Source organism: Bufo bufo, chromosome 1 (assembly GCF_905171765.1).
Source record: "Bufo bufo chromosome 1, aBufBuf1.1, whole genome shotgun sequence".
NCBI lineage: Eukaryota > Metazoa > Chordata > Amphibia > Anura > Bufonidae > Bufo > Bufo bufo.
Genome location: NC_053389.1, coordinates 453,226,750 through 453,247,410, shown reverse-complemented (window position 1 = coordinate 453,247,410; position 20,661 = coordinate 453,226,750). Strand labels below are relative to the sequence as shown.

General features: G+C 41.1%; 1 protein-coding gene across 1 annotated transcript in view; it reads right to left on the bottom strand.

The window, feature by feature from the left end:
• OTOGL (otogelin like) overlaps positions 1-20,661 on the bottom strand; it is a 307,829-nt gene that overhangs the window by 196,905 nt on the left and 90,263 nt on the right. The window contains exons 6-11 of the mRNA XM_040412979.1: positions 19,062-19,183; positions 15,333-15,538; positions 8,081-8,205; positions 6,477-6,583; positions 4,742-4,848; positions 907-1,032 (exon numbers count right to left, since the gene is read on the bottom strand). Coding sequence (XP_040268913.1) covers positions 907-1,032; positions 4,742-4,848; positions 6,477-6,583; positions 8,081-8,205; positions 15,333-15,538; positions 19,062-19,183 — 793 coding nt within the window. The remainder of the gene's footprint in view (positions 1-906; positions 1,033-4,741; positions 4,849-6,476; positions 6,584-8,080; positions 8,206-15,332; positions 15,539-19,061; positions 19,184-20,661) is intronic.

Here is a 20,661-nt window from a genome sequence, read left to right as displayed (position 1 = left end):
ATAAGCTACTGATGAAGATCAGAAATGAGTATAAATGAAGTCCAAAAGGAAATCATAAAAATATTGGGGATTTATCATTATCATTATTATTATATTATAGAATTGTGGAGCAAAAAAAGTCACAAATATTTGTACAATCCTCGTTTTGCTTGAAAAATTTCCGCTCGTTGCCCCTCCTCTACCACACGTACTTTTGTTTAAAGTTGGAGGACATGGGTGGGACTTAATCGTCGTGAGGCATATCCTATCACTTACCCTAGATTTCTGATGTAAGTAATGCCTTAAACCCACACCAGCTCCTAGCTTCTGGTGCACAGAGCAGATACTGGCATTTCTGCCAGAATGACTAAATAATTTTGGTGTATCTCATGCCCCTGAACTTGACATCTAACTGTCATTAGAAATGGCAATCTGGATAAATCTCCCACAATGTGCCTACTGTTGAGCACTGACACTTTATTGGCTGAAAACATCATTATTAGGCTCTTTTATATTAAAGCCTTACATTTGCTGTATACCTTGGCAAAGTAACTATTTTATGCATCAGACAAATCCATACAATTATATTCACTGATGGATGCCAAAACAGTGTCCTTTTGGCACCCTTTGGGACATTGGTATATTTTCTTTCTTTACTGTATGTCTACACACTGGCATACTTTGGCTCAAATATGATGTGAACAGAGACCTAAAGTGCAGTTCTATTTGGAATCACAATTTATACTGCACAACCTGTTCACGGGTTCAGAGATTGGATGAAGATCCGGGAAGCTGATACATGACAATCTACAGCTAATGTTGTTGTGGCACCCATTAATGAAGGTGTGGTTGAATACATATAAACTACATCACTGAAGGTGTTCATTTAATCAGTATTATTTATTTTGCATTTTCTTTGGTTCTTACCATCTGGACAGTAACATCCATCCAGGCAGTGCAGATTGCTTCCAAGGCATTCTTTTTCATAAGTACAAGTTGGCGGACAGCAGCTTATGCAATCTCGGTGAACAAAATTGTTCTCACATTTTTCAGCTGAAATATAACATTATTGACATTAATATACCAAATGTCTGACCATTATGTTTGTCATGTAGATTACAGTTCACAGTTCATTGTTTTTACACCTCTTAAAGGCTATGTACACCTTCGGAGGTAGTTTTTGTTTATAATTGCATTTTACTCATTTTGGGCTAAAAAAAAATCCCCAACTGATGGAAAAGAGAGAAAATCCAAAGGCTGTTACTAGAGCATCTTAGCTATGTACAGAAAAAAAGACTCCATATTTTTTAATAAAGACCAATTGAAAAAAAAAAAACTGACCCAAAGATATACATAGCCTTTAAGTAGACCTAAGGGGTAACAGGTAACAAACAAACCCTGTTAAGTCTCATGCTGCTGTCATATTCCTTATTTCCTTTTGTCTCTTCTGTTCTTACTGCTAATCTACCAAATTTGTTGGGGACAGTAAAGAACAGATGGAAGGGAGTATGATTGCAGGAACAGACTACACAGATGATGTTTGTAATTTGAAACTATAACTGAAATAAAGTGGCTTAAATGGGAGGAAATGCTCAAAAGCCCCAAACACTGTGGCGTGTTTATAACCGGGGGAGCAATTCCTCCACATGTGATCCGTTGCTAACGGCAATCCCCAGCAAAAATGCATACAATGGAGGATGTCGCCAGCGGACCACATGCACCACAATGGCATCCTACACAAGATGGGATAATGTGTGGATGCAAATATAAAAATACATAAATCACATGCGGAGGAATTGCTCCCCCGGTTATAAACACACCACAGTGTTAGGGGTTTTTGAGCATTTCCTCCCATTTAGGCCATTTAGGATTTCAGTTATTTTTCTAGATATGTTTAGAATGTGCCATTATGTACTGCTGGTAGCATTCTGTTGCACCTGGTAGCCTGTGTCACATGGCCTGTTATACGTATGTGGGAGCTTTATCATCTCTCCCACTACCTGAGTAATCTCACTATGGAGGTATGTGGGAGCTTGGCTGTAAGTTGTATTTTAGCACCTCTCAGACCGTGTTCACACATCGGGGGAATTGCTCCTCCGGTTATAAACACACCACAGTGTTTGGGGTTTTTGAGCGTTTCCTCCGATTTATTCCAGTTATTTTTCTTGATATGTTTAGAATGCGCCATTGCTTACTGCTGGTAGCATTCTGTTGCACCTGGTAGCCTGTGTCACATGGCCTGTTATAGGTGGGGCTTGCAGCCTTATCATCTCTCCCACTACATGAGTGATTTCACTATGGAGGTATGTGGGAGCTTGGCTGTAAGTTGTATCTTAGCACCTCTCAGACCGTGTTCACACACCGTAGGTAGTCTAGTGGTAGGAACCCATGCCACGCTGAGATACCTTGATGGTGGTTCAAATGGGCTCCGATGTGTTCCTGACAGGAATACATTGGCTAAAGTCTCATTTCTTAACATCAGCTTGAGGGATTAGCCAGAGTTGTCAGTTGCATATCATTGTGGTGCACCTTTCGCAGTAATCTGAAACTATGGTGAACTATAGGTTTGCATAGAAGCTGTAGAAAAAAAAACTATGGGACATTTTAATCAAGACCTATTGCAAAATTACAGCTTTTTTTATCTTGGATGTATTGGAGCACAAGGGGTTTTCCAGGGCTTAGGATAGGACAGCAATATTTAAATGCTGGCAGACTGACTGCTGGGACCACCACTGATCACCAGAATGAAAGTAGCTCCCTTTGTTCCAATAGCAACAGCACCATAGATAAGGTTCTGGCCAGGCACATACTGGCCCACAGGGAAACAGGTGAATCCCCGGTGTACCCCTGAGCCCCTAGTCCCACCACCCCTTGCATAAGTGCCATATGGCACAGTACATTGCTGTACTATATACAGATATTCAGTGTACAGTACCTCAACCAGCCTTTGTGTCCATATAAAAAATTGGGTAGATTCTTAAACTATCCAGTTTATAATTATAGATGCATGAGGTGACTGAAATGACTTGTAGACACAGAAACAGGGTCTCCAGGGGAGGACATTCTGAGGCACAGGCTAGGCAGCAGGCTACTACTGAAAATAAATGTATAAATGTGTAATGATGCAGAATTAGCTGTACAGTGGGCCCCCCATAATACATTTTACTGGTGGACCCTAGGCATACCAGTCCAACACTGGTTATGGCTGTGCCTGGTACTGTAACTCGATTCCATTCACTTCAGCAGGTTGTCCGGGCTTTTAATATGGATGACTTATCATCAGGATAGGTCATCAATATCAGATCAACGGGGGTCTGACACTCGGCCCCCCGCCGATCAGCTGTATGAGGAGACGGCACACGCATTGACAACGTGCTTTCTCCCTTCTCTCTTCCTGCTCGCTGCTGCTTTGCCATAGATATACAGCAGCGGACAGGAAGATAGAAGGGAGATGACACGTGCAGACTGCATGCGCCGTCTCCTCATGCAGCTGATCGGTCATAGGTCATCAATAAAAGCCCGGACAACCCCTTTAACGTTGGGGCACCACAGCCTCTTCTTTTTACTGATGGACTGGGATACCTGTAGTCAACCTCCAAAGACAGAATATATATGTCATATCCTAAAGATAGGCCATCAATATAATAAAGCTGCAGAAAACTCCTTCAAAAGATCTTTAATGGGTAAAACACATTAGAACACCTCTAGATAGTTGTCAACTCCTCAATGAGTTCAGTATCCCCAGTATATATACGAGTATTTAAATATTATAATGCAATAAAGTATAGAAAATAAGATATCAAGTGCACCGGTGTTAGATACAAGGTGAAATGATAATGGCATTTATAAGGATTATTATCTAACACTGATGCTCCCAACTTTCTATACTGTAGTGCATTGCAATGTTGAATAAAGTTATATTTGTTTGGTACATCAATTACAAAATAAACCACAGCCAATGGAGGATCATAATAGGGTTGTTTAGGGCAGTCGCCCCTTACTTATAACAATCTGCCGCTGTATAACAATGAGCAGTGCTGCCACCGCAATGCTGTGATAAACCATCAGAGGAGGGGTGAGTGGAAGGAGTGAGCGAGGGAGGTTACGTTACTCACTGTTACGGGCCTCCTCCAATCAACTTGTAGCAGCAGCTCCTAATGTAAGGCTGCCCAGCTATGTCCTGACAGCGTAGGGGTGCACTATGACCTCAGGGCGACGTCAGGTCACAGTGCATCACTGGCACCCAGCTAGTACTGAAGCAGGACCACAGTGGACCTAAAGTGGTGGCAGCATCCTGAGCATAAGACAAGAGGTGTGCACTTTTTAAAAAAATCTGGTCTGAGGTCTCTATTTAGGGGATGGTGTTGGTTGAATGGGGGTAATGGGGTCTCAATGAATTTGTTGTGGTTTCATCCTGGGGTCTGTATGAATTTAGGGTCTGATCCAGGGGTCTGCATGAATTTAGAGTCTGATCCTGGGAACTGTGTGAATTTGGGGTCTGATCCTGGCATCTGTAGGAATTTAGGGTGTAATCCTGGGGTTTGTATGACTGCATAGTTCTGACGTGACTGGGCTATAGCCAAATATTTAATATTTACTAGAAAAAAGTAACTATAGGGCAGAACACGGAAAAGTGGGATGGTCAGGGAAAAATGGAGGGAGGGGGCCCAAGTTAGGGAAACAGCTCTGGGCCTATGATGCACTTAATCCACCCCTGACCACAGCAGAAAAGTTGTTACTATAACCATAATGAAGCACTTACTGCATGCAGGGAAGTCATCTCGCCAGTCTCGTATGGGAAAACCAGAATGAGAACATGCTCTTGCATACTCCATTACAGCACGACAGTAGGTTTCGTCATCATCTTGTCTAAGGAAAGTGTTAGCATAGAAGTCAGTCCGTATTTGACATGTACTAAAATAATAACTGTAGCTAAAGTAGCATGTAGAAATACATTGATCTTCTTAGTATTATTTGTTTTAATGTATTCATTACATTGCTTTTGTGTAATTCTATTCTATGTAATATCCAATGTTGAAAATTCTATGACTTTCATTAAAGGGGCTGTCTCTTCCCGACAACCTCTGTCCAAATGCCACGTTAGGCCAGGTGGACTTCATAGAAGGGGACCCTCACTTTATACTCTGTAAGAGTGTCTCCTGCTCTGGCAGACCTGCTCTTTATGAGACAACCCCTTTAACCAAAGATAAATTGAAGGAAATGTCCTCATTCCTATTTACTGCAATACAGGAACCAATATTGTAGAATTGCAGGGGTTCTTTACGTTTTGCTGCTTTAAACTAGTGTATATCCATTAAACACATCATATGCAAGTGTGCCTCTACGTAAAGAGAGTAGAACTTTGATGTGGAAGTGCCACTATGTATCCCATGCAGGAGCTGATCCTTGGTCTCCATTTGATTGATCACAAAAGTAATGAACCCCTTTAAATTTACACTTACTTACATTGAAATTACATTGTACTTCCAAACAATCTGCAACATTGTAGAGTTAACACACCCATGTTGGCTAAATTGCTACACTCACATTTTTTTTTAAAGAATTGTTTGAAATATGTTTGAAATATTTAGTTATTAAAAATCAATTGAAATATTCTTTAATGTTTTTTGAAATAAAATGTTTGAAATACGATATGAAATATTGTTTGAAATATTAGATTTCTCCATTTGATCACACACAACAACAAGATTGCTAGAAGTTACAGTTACAAATATGCTCCTGTATCTAGATATTGTTGTCAGATTCTTCCTATAACTTCCCCTAATCTTCTCTTGATCCTTTGATTCGAGTGAATGGAGATGCAGTGTAAAGGCATAGTCACTAGAGATGAGCGAATTTCATATTTTGAAATTCATTCACGCTATCGTATTCTAGTAAAAGGTGAATTGCGTTATGGATTCCGTTACCACAGACCATAACGCAATTCTATGACGGAATGCATAACGGAAGGCATTCCGTTATTCATTCCGTCATAATAGAAGTCTATGGGCTGCATAACGGATCCGTCCCGTTTCCGTTATTCAGGGGAGTCCTCTCCTGCATAACGGAAACAGGACGGATCCGTTATGCAGCCCATAGACTTCTTTTATGACGGAATGAATAACGGAATGCCTCTAAAGGCATTCCGTTATGCATTCCGTCATAGAATTGCGTAATGGTTTGTGGTAACGAAATCCATAATGCAATTCACCTTTTACCAGTAAACGAAGTGTGAACGAATTTCATAACCTGAGATTTGCTCATCTCTAATAGTCACACGTCATAGAAATACTGAGAATTTCCCCCGATGCATTTTCGTGTAAGAAATCAACAGTAGTTTACAGAAGCAACAAATCCGCACATAACTTGACGTGCGGTGTGCACTGCAGAGGGTGAAATTCAGAGGAGTAGGGTTGTTTCTAGAAAAAACTGCAGATCCTTTAGTGCAATCCTGAACAACCAATTTAACTGTGTCCAATATGGTCTTTAATACTTACTTGCAAAGATCGTTCATGCAGCTGGCGATGAAAGAATATGGGTCAATGGTCTCATGGCAGCTCAGAAAAGGGAACTGTAACAGCACTTGACACTTGAGAAACATTGCCTGTTTTCAAATAACATAAGGTTTAATATACTCCGTGGTATGCTTTCAATGGAGGCAGAGCATGCAGGGCCTAGGGGTGGGTGGCAACGCTGAATTGTTTCTCTTTCTCATTTTCATGCAGTCACTGATAGAGAGAGCTCAGTGGAAATAAATTATTACAGCTTCCATTTCAGTCAACTGCAACCACATAAATTTAAATTCATGAGCTCCCCCTAGTGGTGGCTGCAAGCAGCCCGCTTTCTAATGGATGAAAAGTTGGAGATTTATTAAGGTATTTATCTCAGATGTCTGGTGTGAATACGATTAATAATATGGTGGCCTAAATGAGTGTCATATTTGTGAAGTGAATGTTCATAGTAGTCGGATAAAGTGGGTGAGGCCAGGGGTGACTTCTTCTTATTACAATGTTTTTAATTAAAATTGTATCCACTTAAGTTAAATAAATTAATTGATTAAAAATATTTTTTTTTAATCCAAAATGCGTTTTGCATTCTACATTGCCTGGGAGTGATTGATACATGCATACTAGGAAACTGGGTGGGGTAGGAAGGTATATATTAATGGGGTTATCCCATAACTAATGTAAAAAAATAATAATAATCTGACATCATATTGCACATGACTATCTCTTTCTAACAAAGCTAGAACCAGCCCTGTACCTCAGATGGATTGAGATATCTCCTCATTAATTGCTCTGCTAGATTTATATCAAGCTGACAGCACAAGGGGAGGGTCTTCTCTGCTGCAGCAAAGGGGGCGTGTCCCTATCACAACTCAGGAAGCAGTTGAAAAATGAAACTGAGCATGTGCGTCCATCTCAGTGAGCAGGACAAAGAAATAAGAAAAAATCTAACAGCAGGTGGCACTATACAGATTATAGTGAATAACTTAGTGCTTATGCTAAAAGTTTTATTACATCCAATTACAAAAGTATTCAGATTCAGGTGCTGGTTTTAAAACTGTAGAATACTGTAGAATATCTTTTTTCATGGGAGAACCCCTTTAAGTTTTTATTTTATCCAATGACAAAAGTGATTTTTATTTTTTTGTAAAATGGATACAAATTGATAACTTAGCTTGACGGTGACTTGACCTAATCCCTATCCTTTATGACCGCAAATGCTAATTTTCTGATTTGGTTGTTGTTTGGAGCTTTTATTCAGCCCTGTGCTGATGAAAGTCTATGGGGGAGATTTAAAAGTTGCAAGTGCCTCTTTTTACGCCGCCCTCACCATATTTCCAAAAGGAGGTGTGGCAAGTGTGGGAGAGGGGCGTGGCCACCAGTGGAGACAAATTTATCTTCATTTACACAAGTTTTCTTGTGCTAATGCAACCAGAAATCCTTTCAAATCCTCTCACATTGTGAAAATGACACCCTTTTTGGATTAGGTCTATCATAGCATTGAATCACAGATCAACATTCTTTTCTCTATGAAAACTGAATGAATGCTCTGAGTAATAAGATCTTGAATCTATTGTGCTCCAGCAAAAACCTACCTCATGGGCAGACTTCTGAGAACAAGGATCTGGGTATTCAGAGACTGTGGGTACACAATATGGTTCTTCTGGAATTTGGATATACCAGCTGTTTGCATACATAGCTATGTCTTCTGTAATTTCCTCTGCTGTATAGGCAATAGAAGTAATAGAGATATTTTATACAAATAGACATATATTAAGACTATGTATCAACATTAGAGGGGTCCTCTGGGAATACTGAGTTTTTAGCAAGTGTCCGCAGCCTGTGTCTCTATGCAGAAAATCCATACTTACCTGCTCCCCAGCGTGCTGATCCTCCACGCTGCCTCCATTGTGTTAATGTTCTGGTTCCCACTGTGTTGATATCTGACACAACATGGGCATGGTCACATGCTCTGCTGCAGCCAATGACTGGCTTCAGAGGTGATGTGCTGCTTGTGGCCATGTCACTGCTGAAGCCAGTGGCTGCAACAAAGCTTGTGACCATGACCATGGAGTGATGGGGAGCAGATACATATGAATCTTCTGTTTAGAGAGGCAGGCTGCAGGGACGTGCTTAACAATTTGTATTCCCAGAGAACCCAGTTAAGCACTTGAGCATGTAATGATAGTATGTTCATTTTAATGATTTTCTAAAAAAAAAAACATTTAATTTGATTCATCCAATCAAAAATCTCAAGAAGGTGCATACAAGCAGATCTTTAATGGGGTTTTCTGTGATTATTATGGTTTTTAACAGATATGCTCATGTAATGGTTTACCTCCTGTGCATCTTTCCCATGTTCACCATATGTTTCCCATATTTAAAAAAATTAATTATATTTTGAAATTTATCCCTTTCAGTCATGGAGAATTTTCATTGTTTGTGTTTTCATTGTTAAAGAGGACCTTTCACCTTGAAAAACATTGTGAACTAAGTATGCTGCCATGGAGAGCGGCGCCCGGGGATCTCACTGCACTTATTATTATCCCTGGGTGCCGCTCCGTTCTCCCGTTATCCCCTCCGGTATCTTCACTCACTAAGTTATAGTAGGCGGTGTCTGCCCTTGTTCTGTGGGCCTCTCCTTCTCCTAGGCTGTAGCACTGGCCAATCGCAGCGCACAGCTCACAGCCTGGGAGAAAAAAACTCCCAGGCTGTGAGCTGTGCGCTGCGATTGGCCAGCGCTACAGCCTAGGAGAAGGAGACGCCCACAGGACAATGGCAGACACCGCCTACTATAACTTAGTGAGTGAAGATACCGGAGGGGAGAACGGGAGAACGGAGCGGCACCCAGGGATAATAATAAGTGCAGTGAGATCCCTGGGCGCCGCTCTCCATGGCAGCATACTTAGTTCACAATGTTTTTCAAGGTGAAAAGTCCTCTTTAACTCCCTGCCTTCCTGTAGCCATAACTGTTTTTATTAAAATTTTCCATTCACATAGCCACACGAGGACTTGTTTTTTTCAGGAAAAATTGTACTTTCTAATGGCACTATATAATGTTGCTTACAATGTAATGGGGAGCTGGAAAAAATTCCAAATGGGAATTGGAAAATTTTTTAATTCCGCCACAGTTTTATGGGTTTTGTTTTTACAAGCTGACCTGTTACCATCATTCTCTGGGTCAGTACGATTTTTTTCTTTTCATCGGCATATTCTGACCCCCATAACTTTTTAAAGTTATGTCTATGGAGCTGTGCGAGGGCTCATTTCTTGAGGGCGATGGTACTTTTTTTTGGAATGTGTATGACTTTTTGATCCCTTTTTATAAAAAAAATTTTTGGGGGGGAAACAAAAAATGCCATTTTGTTTTTCTTCCTCACAGTATTCACCGTATGGGAAAAATTTGTTTATATTTTAATAGTTCGAGTATTTTGTGATGTGGTGATGCCCACAATGTTTATTTTTTATTGTTTATTTGTATTTTAACCCCTTCACTACAAGCCACGTTTCAGCTTAAATCCCAGGCCGATTTTTGCAAATCTGACAGCTGTCACTTTATGTGGTAATAATTTTAAAACATTTTTACTTATCCAGGCCATTCTGAGATTGTTTTCTCGTCACATATTGTACTTCATGACTGTGGTAAAATTTAGTTGAAAAGTTTCATTTTTATTTATAAAAAATACCAAATTTACCAAAAATTAGGAAAAATTGCAAATCTCAAAATTTCCATTTCTCTACTTTTATAATAGATAGCAATAACTCGCCATATGTCTACTTCATGTTTGAATCATTTTGTGAATGCCATTTTATTTTTTGCGGACATTAGAAGGCTTAGAAATTTAGAAGCAAATCTTGAAATTTTTCAGAAAATGTACAAAATCAACTGTTTAAGGACCAGTTCAGGTCTGAAGTCACTTTGTGAGGCTTACATAATAGAAACCACCCAAAAATTACCACATTTTAGAAACTACACCCCTCAAGGTATTCAAAACTGATTTTATAAACATTGTTAACCCTTTGGGTGTTCAACAAGAATTAATGGAATATGGAGATGAAATTTCAGAATTTAGCTTTTTTGGCAGATTTTCCATTTTAAACAATTTTTTTTCTGCTAACAAGGCAAGGGATAACAGCCAAACAAAACTCAATATTTTTTGACACTAAACAAAATCTCTTTCTTGATTTTGTTTAGTGTTGTTTAATAATAGGACCTATGTTTATCTGGCTGTAGAATCACTTTGTCCGTTTTTTCTAAATCAACATTTTTTGTCCTGATTCTGTAGTTTGCATAAACACCCCATATGTGGTTGTAAACTGCTGTATGGGCACACGGCAGGGTGCAGAAGGAAAGGAACGCCATATGGTTTTTTGGAAGGCAGATTTTGCAGGACTGTTTTTTTGACAGCATGTCCCATTTGAAGACCCACTGATGCACCCCTAGAATAGAAACTCCAAAAAAGTGACCCATTTTGGAAACTACACCCCTCAAGGTATTCAAAACTGATTTTACAAACTTTTTTAACCCTTTAGGTGTTCCACAAGAATTAATGGAAAATGGAGGTGAAATTTCAGAATTTCACTCTTTTGGCAGATTTTCCATTTTGATAAAAAAGAATTCAGTAACGAAGCTAGGGTTAACAGCCAAACAAAACTCAATATTTATTGGCCTGATTCTGTAGTTTACAGAAACACCTCATTTGTGCTCGTAAACTGCTGTACGGGCACCCGGCAGGGCGCAGAAGGAAAGGAACTCCATATGGTTTTTGGAAGGCAGATTTTGCTGGGCTGGTTTTTTACACCATGTCCCATTTGAAGACCCCCTGATGCACCCCTAGAGTAGAAACTCCCAAAAAATGACCCCATTTTGGAAACTATGGGATAAGGTGGCAGTTTTATTGGTATTATTTTAGGGTACATATGATTTTTGGTTGCTCTATGTTACACTTTTTGTGAGAAAAGGTAACAAAAATAGCTGTTTTGGCACCGTTTTTTTATTTTTATTTACAGTGTTCATCTTACATGTTAGATCATGTGGTATTTTTATAGAGCAGGTTGTTACGGACTCGACAATACCAAATATGACTACTTTTTAGTTTTTTTGTTTCAGTATTACATAATAAAGCATTTTTGGAAAAAAAAAAGATTTTTTAGTGTCTCCATATTCTTAAAGCCACGTTTTTTCTTTAAAGTTTTTTTTAAGTTTTATAATTTTTGTCTTATATAGGGGCTCATTTTATTTCAGTATGAGATGACGGTTTGATTGCTACTATTTTAGGGTGCATATGACTTTTTGATCGCTTGGTATTACACTTTTTGTAATGCAAGGTGACAAAAAATGGCTTTTTTGACACAATTATTATATACTTTTTTGGTGTTTACCTGAGTGGTTAGGTCATTTTTATAGAGCAGGTTGTTACGGATGCGGCAATACCTAATAGGTCTACTTTTCTTTTTTTTTTATTTCACTTTAGCTCAATAATAGCAGTTTTGAAGCAAAAAAAAAAATCATATTTTAGTGTATCCATTGTCTGAGAGCCATAGCTTTTTTATTTTTTGACCAATTGTCTTAGGTAGTTTATTTGTACTATTTTGGGGGGCATACGCCTTTTTGATCGCTTGGTGTTGCAATTTTTGTGATGTAAGGTGACAAAAAATGGCTTTTGTTGGCACGGTTTTTATTTTTTTACGGTGTTCACCTGAGGGGTTAGTTCATGTGATATTTTTATAGAGCAGGTTGTTATGGACGTGGCGATACCTAATATGTATACTTTTTTATTTAAGTTTTACACAATGATATCATTTTTTAAACAAAATCATGTTTTAGTGTCTCCATAGTCTGAGAGCCATATTTATTTATTTTTTTTGGCAATTGTCTTAGGTAGTGTATAATTTTTGCATGATGAGATGACGGTTTGATTGGCACAATTGTGGGGTGCATATGGCTTTTTGATCGCTTGCTATTACACTTTTTGTGATGTAAGGTGACAAAAAATTACTTTTTTGACACCGTTTTTATTTTTTACGGGGTTCACCTGTGGGGTTAAATCATGTGATATTTTTATAGAGCAGGTTGTTACGGATGCGGAAATACCTAATATGTATACTTTTTTTTCACTTTAGCACAATAATAGCAGTTTTGAAGCAAAAAAAATCATATTTTAGTGTCTCCATTGTCTGAGAGCCATAGCTAAATTTTTTGACCGATTGTCTTAGGTAGGGTCTCATTTTTTGCAGGATGAGGTGACGATTAGATGGATACTATTTTGGGGCGATACGCCTTTTTGCTCGATTGGTGTTGCACTTTTAGTGATATAAGGTGACAAAAAAAATTTTTTTAGCACAGTTTTTATTTTATTTTTTGGACGGTGTTCAACTGAGGGGTTAGGTCATGTGATATTTTTATAAAGCCGGTCGATACGGATGTGGCAATACATAATATGTCAACTTTTATTTTTTCCCTATTTTTTTTAAATATTTTTAACAATTTTTTGGACAGACGCTTTTTTTTTCACTTGAAAACTTTATTTTTTTTAAAAAAAAATTTTTTTGTCCACTCTGGGACTTCAACTTTTGGGCGTCTGATCCCCTTTACAATGCATTAAAATACTTCTGTATTATAATACATTGGCTGTAAGTGTATTACCACTGTAATACACTTACAGCCTGCTTGCCTGTGAGATCCAGGGGGCTGGATCTTACAGGCTCTCCCGGAAGGCAGCCACGATGCCTAAGTAAGGCATCGGGCTGCCTTCCCTGCCATGGGTTCTCCATCACAGCAGCGCTACCCCATGGACACGGGCACCCGTGAGGATACCGCACGTGCCGCGGTCAGCGCTGACTGCGGCCGTGCTAGGGTTAATGCGTTGGCATCAGTGATTTCACCAATGCCAGCACATACAGCAGGGGTCCAGCTAGCAGTGACTGCTGGACCCCTGCCTCTGATCGGGCGGGCGGGCACTGTACCTGTACTGCTCTGGGATTTCTGTCCCGCATATCTCCATAGAAAGTAAAACTGCAATAGCATGGGTTTCTTCTGAGAGACCCAGGCTATCATAGACAATGAGCAGCTCCCCCCATTGCTGCACAGGGGATCCATTCAGTCCCAAGGAGCACTGCAGGAAAACCGTCTAAGATGGCGTGACCACTGCATCTGAGAGGTTAAATGTCTGCAATTGGGGTTATCACAGACATTAGCTCCAGGTATCTGCTGTGTTAAATCTATAAAGAAACAACTTCCGCTGCACATGTACGGTGCTGGTCATCAAGGGGTTAAAAAAACTGCCATACAGCACCCACATAACACTACCATACAGGGCCAAAATAATACAATAACAGTAATCAAATAAAGCTTTAATGTATTGCCCACATAATAGTACTATACAGTTAAGGCTACTTTCACACTCGCGTTTGGTGCGGATTCGTAATGGATCTGCACAGACGGATCCGTTCAGATAATACAACCGTCTGCATCCGTTCAGAACGGATCAGTTTGTATTATCTTTAACATAGCCAAGACGGATCCGTCTTGAACACCATTGAAAGTCAATGGAGGACGGCAGCGTTTTGGTGTCCTCCTCCAAAGTGGAATGGAGACAGAACGGAGGCAAATTGATGCATTATGAGCGGATCCTTTTCCATTCAGAATGCATTAGGGCAAAACTGATCCGTTTTGGACCGCTTGTGAGAGCCCTGAACGGATCTCACAAAACGGAAAGCCAAAACGCCAGTGTGAAAGTAGCCTAACAAATAACACATTGGCTCGCAGGGGATATGTTCGCAGTGCTCCCAGGGAAAGCCACCTAAGATGCCTAGGTCACAATTTACCATGGCATATCAGGGGTTAAATGTCTGCTATTGGCATTAAAGCCCCGGGTGTCTTCTGTCTTAGGCCTCTTACACACGACCGTATGGCATTTTCAATATTTTGCGGTCCGCAAAAAACAGATCAGCAAAAAATACGGATGACGTCCGTGTTCATTACATTTTTTGCGGAATGGTACAGCTGGCCCCTAATAGAACAGTACTATCCTTGTCCGTTATGCGGACAATAATAGGACATGTTCTATCTTTGAATGGAAAAATGTAAATACGGAAACGGAAGGCATACGGAGTACCCTGAAGTGAATGGTTCCGTATACGGTTCATATACGGAGCGCAAAAAACGGAAAGTAAACGAAAAAAAAAAAAAAATACTTTGTCTGCAAGAAGCCTTAAACAGCAGAAACCCAATAACTATGACGCCCACTCCGCTCCTGGGCAGACGCCATCTTTAAAGAGACAATAGCAGTACTCAAATAAAGCTGCTATGTACTGCCCACATAATAGCACTATACAGTTAACAAATAACACATTCACTAGCAGGGTAGGTGTTCAGTCCCCAGAAGCGTAGTATATTCAGGAAAAGCCACCTAAGATGCCATGGTCACAATTCACCATAGCATCCGAGGGGTTAAATATCTGCGATTGGCATTATAGCCCCAGGTGTCTTCTCTCTTCTGAATTAAACAGCAGAGACACAATGGCTATAGTGCACACTCCGCTCCAGAGAAGACGCCATCTTTAAAAAGATGATAACAGTACTCAAATAAAGCTGCCATGTACTGCCCACATAATAGCATTATACAGTTAACAAGTAACACATGCTAAAATGACAACCCCATACATAGAGTAATAGTACTATAGGATACCAAATAAGAATGCAACTCCTTCTGCCCATATAATAGCGGCATATATGGTGTCAATATACCAACCATTGTGCACATACATTTATTTTATTAAAATAAGAGCCCTGATAACTATGGTCCCCACGTAATGCTATATGTACACAGAGTTTGGAGAACTTACTGTGCTCTATGATCAGGTCATCAGACCAGTTGCCATTAAAGTTTCCACATAAACCACAAGTTTTTCCTTTATGATCTTCGGTTAATTTGATATAGATTCCAGATCCTCCATCCCAGGCAAGAGAAAATCCAAAGGTAGTCTTCACCAAAATATAGTCAGCAAGTCTCTCGATAAATACATTTTCTACTGTTTGTGGGAGCAGCAACCTAGAAAAGGTGACATCATCCATAAATGTAAGTTATTGCATCATCCACTTCTGTCGGCCTTTTATCAGTTATATCTTTCTGTCAAAGCAGAATGAGGACTAATATGGCTACCGTTATACCAACCATGGTGTTCCTTACACAGCTTTCTCAAACTCCTAGCAAACCCCAATTGTATTAATGCAGCTGCAAAACCCATTCATTCTGACAGCTGAATTCTAGTCATTTAGTAGTCTGGGAACGCTGGGGAACACCCTCTGTGGGAGATTTAGTTATGGGTTGTCAGCTGGGTTTTTAGGAGAAAAGAAAATAATATTTTCAGAAATTTGACAAAAGTGAACAAGAAAATGTTTTATTTTATATGCGGATGACAGAAAAACCAAATGATGAGTGTGTAAAAGAATAAATAAAAAGAAAGAGATAAAAATTCATTTTGACGAAAGCCATGTGTGTTCGGATGGGTACCGTCTAGTGTTGAGCGAACTTGTGTTTTAAGTTCGGCGTCTAAAGTTTGGGTTTGGGCTATCAAAGAATCGCGTTATGGATTCCGCCACCACGGACCATAGCGGAATTTAGAATCCATAACGCGATTCTTCAATAACCCGAACCTAAACTCTAGACGCCAAACTTAAAACACAAGTTCGCTCAACACTAGTACTGTCTCGATTTGACTGCTGTCAAACTGTTTTTTTTCCTTCCCAATCCAAACCCCGTTCAATAAAAAAAAAAAAAATTAGACGGACAGGTTGCTAGGATACAGTACCTGAAAGCTACAGCCTTTCATAGAGTCATTATCTAGCATGCCTTTACTAAACAGCTTGTCTCAGATTACTCAGGTCTTCAGTTCCAGCCTGAATAAGCACTTAGCAAGGACCAAAGAGGAGGACCTGCTTGGCTGAGAAAGCAGGCAGTACACTTACTGAAATTAATCTGACTTTTTCCAACTCAATCTAAATGAGAGAAGTTACATAAAATTATAATTTGCGTTTGTATAAATTTAGTACATTAACAAAGCTTTATGTATTACAAAGAGGAATGAGACATGCCTCTGCTTTCAGGGATACAGAGGAGCTAGACTGGGAGAAGGGGGATGCAGCTGCAGTAGTACAGTACCTCTTCCTTCCCCAGTGTTTTTGTGAGAACATGCTGTGAGAGAGGAGAGTGGGTCATACTCTTCCCCCTGCCTCCGACAAATGTGTAAGAGAGAGTAGAGCAGCAGGAAGACATCTGATTGGCTCAGAACACACAGCACAGCTCTGACATCACCACAGGAAGAGCCCACCCCTCAGGAAGCATGGAGGTAGAAAATGTACACAGAATCCACTAAGCAGTTAAATACCTACAATGTGCAAATTTCATGCATACTTTTTCAGATCTTTAAAGGGCATCTGTCAGCAAAGTTGTACCTATGAAACTGTTACATTTGTGCTTGGCAGCTGAAGGCATCTGTGCTGGTCTCATGTTCCTTAGCCCTCATGCACACGAGAATGGGGCCGCAAAAGATGCGGACAGCACTCCGTGTGCTGTCCGCATATGTTGCTCCGTTCTATGGCCCCGCCAAAAAATATAACATGTCCTATTCTTGTCCGTTTTGCGTACAAGAATAGGCATTTCTACAATGGGCCGCCTGTTCCGTTCCACAAATTGCGGAAGGCACACGGGCGGTGTGACGAATACCACACCTCGTGCCGGCTTGACGTCGCCTACATCAAGCTCACGAGACGCGGTATGGTGACGGGTTACCAAAAACGTGATGTTACGCCCTCCAGAGGAGCAGGTAAGGTCAGCGTGGTACAGTTTACACAGACACCTCCTGTCCTTGCGGGCACAGAGAGGCAACAAGCTGAGAGAGCCTTTTCACTGCCGCAATGAAAACAGCGCTGTCTCAGCCCAGGTATCTGCCAGCAGTTCTCGTTTGATATAAGCCCGGTCCGCTAACAGGATTATACAGGGTGAGAAACCAACCCGCGGTAGCTTATAGCTAGGCCAAAACACGGACGTGGGGATTCGTGATCGAGATACAAGATAGCACAAGATTAAATTATATATTTAATCGCCGTAAGGGCACACTAGATTTAACACAATATACACAGAGAATATATACAGTGGTCTGAGGTTACAGATACAGGTTATATGGGTACAACAGGGTTAAGCAGAGTAAAAGTCAGTTACCAGGTAGATGAAAGTTCCTTTGGGTCATAAGGGTGGAATAGCCCTTGGCTGCAGTCACGTGGGGGCAGTGAGGTCAGCTGGTTCCTGGTCTCTCCAAACACATTGGCACGATGTGACCCCCTTCAGAAAAGACGCTGCCCTCTGGCTTGCATGGGCTTATGACCTGTAGCCGGCCGCTCCCCTCCCCGCCTATGGGTAGGGTCCACCCCTCCTTCTCTGGTGCTGGGAGCAAATGACCCATAAAACCCCTTAGGGCTCATAGCCCCAGACCAGAATGTCGCAGGAAGATGGTTCCGGGCCCAATTGATCCGCCTGGGTTCCGGCTACAACTAGAGTCCAAACAGGGTACCTGTATTAGGTTTCTGTGAGGAGATATAGATATCTCCTTTCCCTGACATCTCCCCATCAAACAAAGACCGTGGGCACCTACATCGTGGCCACCAGGACACAAATATGCATCCGGTTTGCGCCTGCGATGGCCGGGTGATTCATAATTCCTTATGAAATGTGGCTGCCAACATGTCTGGAAGGTATCCTTGATCCTGGCAGGGCTGATACCTCCTGCTGGGGGGTTTTCCTGCAGGATTTAGCTTGCCTCCAAACTGGCTGATGGAGGTGTGACCTTCTCCACCTGGGGCCTCCTTGAAGCCTGGACCCCTGGGGGCTTTCTTCCTTGTTAGCTGACAATCAGATGGCTGGGGTTTGAAGCAGGGCTCTCCTGAGGAGTTCACTACCTCTGCTATCTGTCAGCAAATGGTGTGTGTGTGAGGACATGGCTGACAGTAAATATTAATCCATATTCCTCACAGGCGGCTTCCGTGTTTTGCGGATCCGCAATTTGCGGACCGCAAAAAACGGAACGGTCGTGTGCATGAGGCCTGACTCCTAGAGGCTCTGCTCTGTCTGCAACCGCCATGCCCTCTGCACTTTGATTCACAGGGCCAGGCAGTGAAAACTTCATTACGCTTGGCCTTGTCAAAGTGCAGAGGGAGTGGCCGTTGCAGAGAAAGCAGAGCCTCTAAGAGTAACAGCAAAGCCCCTGTTGCTCCTAGAGTTTCATTTGCATATATTAAAACATCATTTTTCTCAGCAATGCGGACACATATGAACATGGAACAACACAGATGTCTTCAGCTGACAAGTGCACATACGACATGTCAGCCAGTGTCATAGGTACAGATCTGCTGACAGATGCCCTTCATGTGACAACCATAAATACTGTAAATTTGTCAAATCAACTAATTTAATTCTATCATTTAGTATACACAGAAAATCGATGATTGTGGATAACCATCATCTTTTTCTTCTTCTTTTTAATGAATCAGAATGAAAGAATACAGTGAGTTCATCTTACCTCACACCTCCTTTCTTCACTTCATAACCCGTAACGGTGATCTCCTCTTGGCTTGAGAAAAACATACTGATGGAACGTGGACAGGCATACACAGATCCCTCACACTTAGGACTATTGTGAACCTTACAAAACCCATAAGAGAAAGTACATTATTTTTCAATGAATATTATTATTAGTTATTACCGACACACATATATGAAGACATAAGAATATGCACACAGATTATTGTAACAGCAATTATCATTTAAAGGGGTTTTCCTGGGAGTACAATATTGATGACTTATTGTCAGGATAGGTTAGCAATATCAGATCATGGCGGTCTGACTCCCTTCACCCATGTCGGTCAGCTGTTTGAAAGGTTCGCAGTCAGAGGTATAGCTAAAGGCTCATGAGCCCTGATGCAAGGGTTCCGCTTGGGCCCCACTTCCCTCACCGCTTTGTGGCCAGGTTCAGGGTTGCACCTAGCCTTCCTGCTGTTTGAGGCAAACATTTAAATAGCACCCTCCATGCCACTAACAGTGTAAACATAATGTCCCTCAAAAATAACTGTGCTAAGCTGATACTGTGCCAGGGTGCCCATCACAGTAATAGTGTTCCCCCAAGTCCCACCAACATAAATAATTATCTTCCAGAGTGCACTTAGCATTAATAATAGTAATCCAATAATAGTAATGCCCCCTGTTGTTCCCCAGAAGTAATAATGTCCCCATAGTGCCCATACTAGTAATCATGTTCCCCATAGTCCCCCAGTAGTAATGATTCTCCTTATAATGTGCGCCAGTGCAAAAAATATCCCTTATGTGTGCCAGTGCAAAAAAAATGCCCCTTTAAGATGTGTGCCAGTACAAAAAATGCCTCCTTCTGTATGCCAGTACAAAAAATGCTCCCTTTTAGAGCCACCAGTAGAGCCAATCAATGTCCCCATAGCGTCCCCAGTAGATGCCCCCATAGTGCTCCTCTGCATGGTGGCTCAACAGTCTGGCGCCAATTAAAAAAAATTAAACTCAAATACTTACCTCCATGCGGCTGTCAGTGATGTGGTGCAGGCCTCTTCCAGCCTGTTTCAGGAGGTGGAATGTTGATCACGTCATCATGCCACCCATGCTGGGCTATGCTAAGCCCTGTGGGCCCCGATGTTTTAGGGGAATGGTCTCAATTGAGACTGCTACATCTATGGTCTCAGTGATCAGATAAGAGCTGCAGCCTCCTCACAGTGCCATACATTCTATAGTGGCTGTTCTTGGTATTGCAGCCCAAGCCATTCATTCAAATGGGACTTAGCTGCACATAGGCGCGTATGTGACTGCCGAACATGACGTCACTGGCCTAGGAAGAGGCTGCAGCTCTCAATGGAGTGTCATTGCCTTTTCAAACAATAGAGGTTCCAAGAGATGGACTGTAAGCGATCAGATATTGATTATCTATCCTGAGGATAGGTCATCAATATTTTACTTCTGCAAACCTGTTTAACAGTTCACAGAAAAAGCTGCAGATGAGTTCATAATAGTCTCCAAGGTCATAATAGTCTCCAAGGTTCATAATGGTTTCCACCGTATTTTTGGTCCACATCCAATCTGCATTTTTTGCATGCGGACCCAAT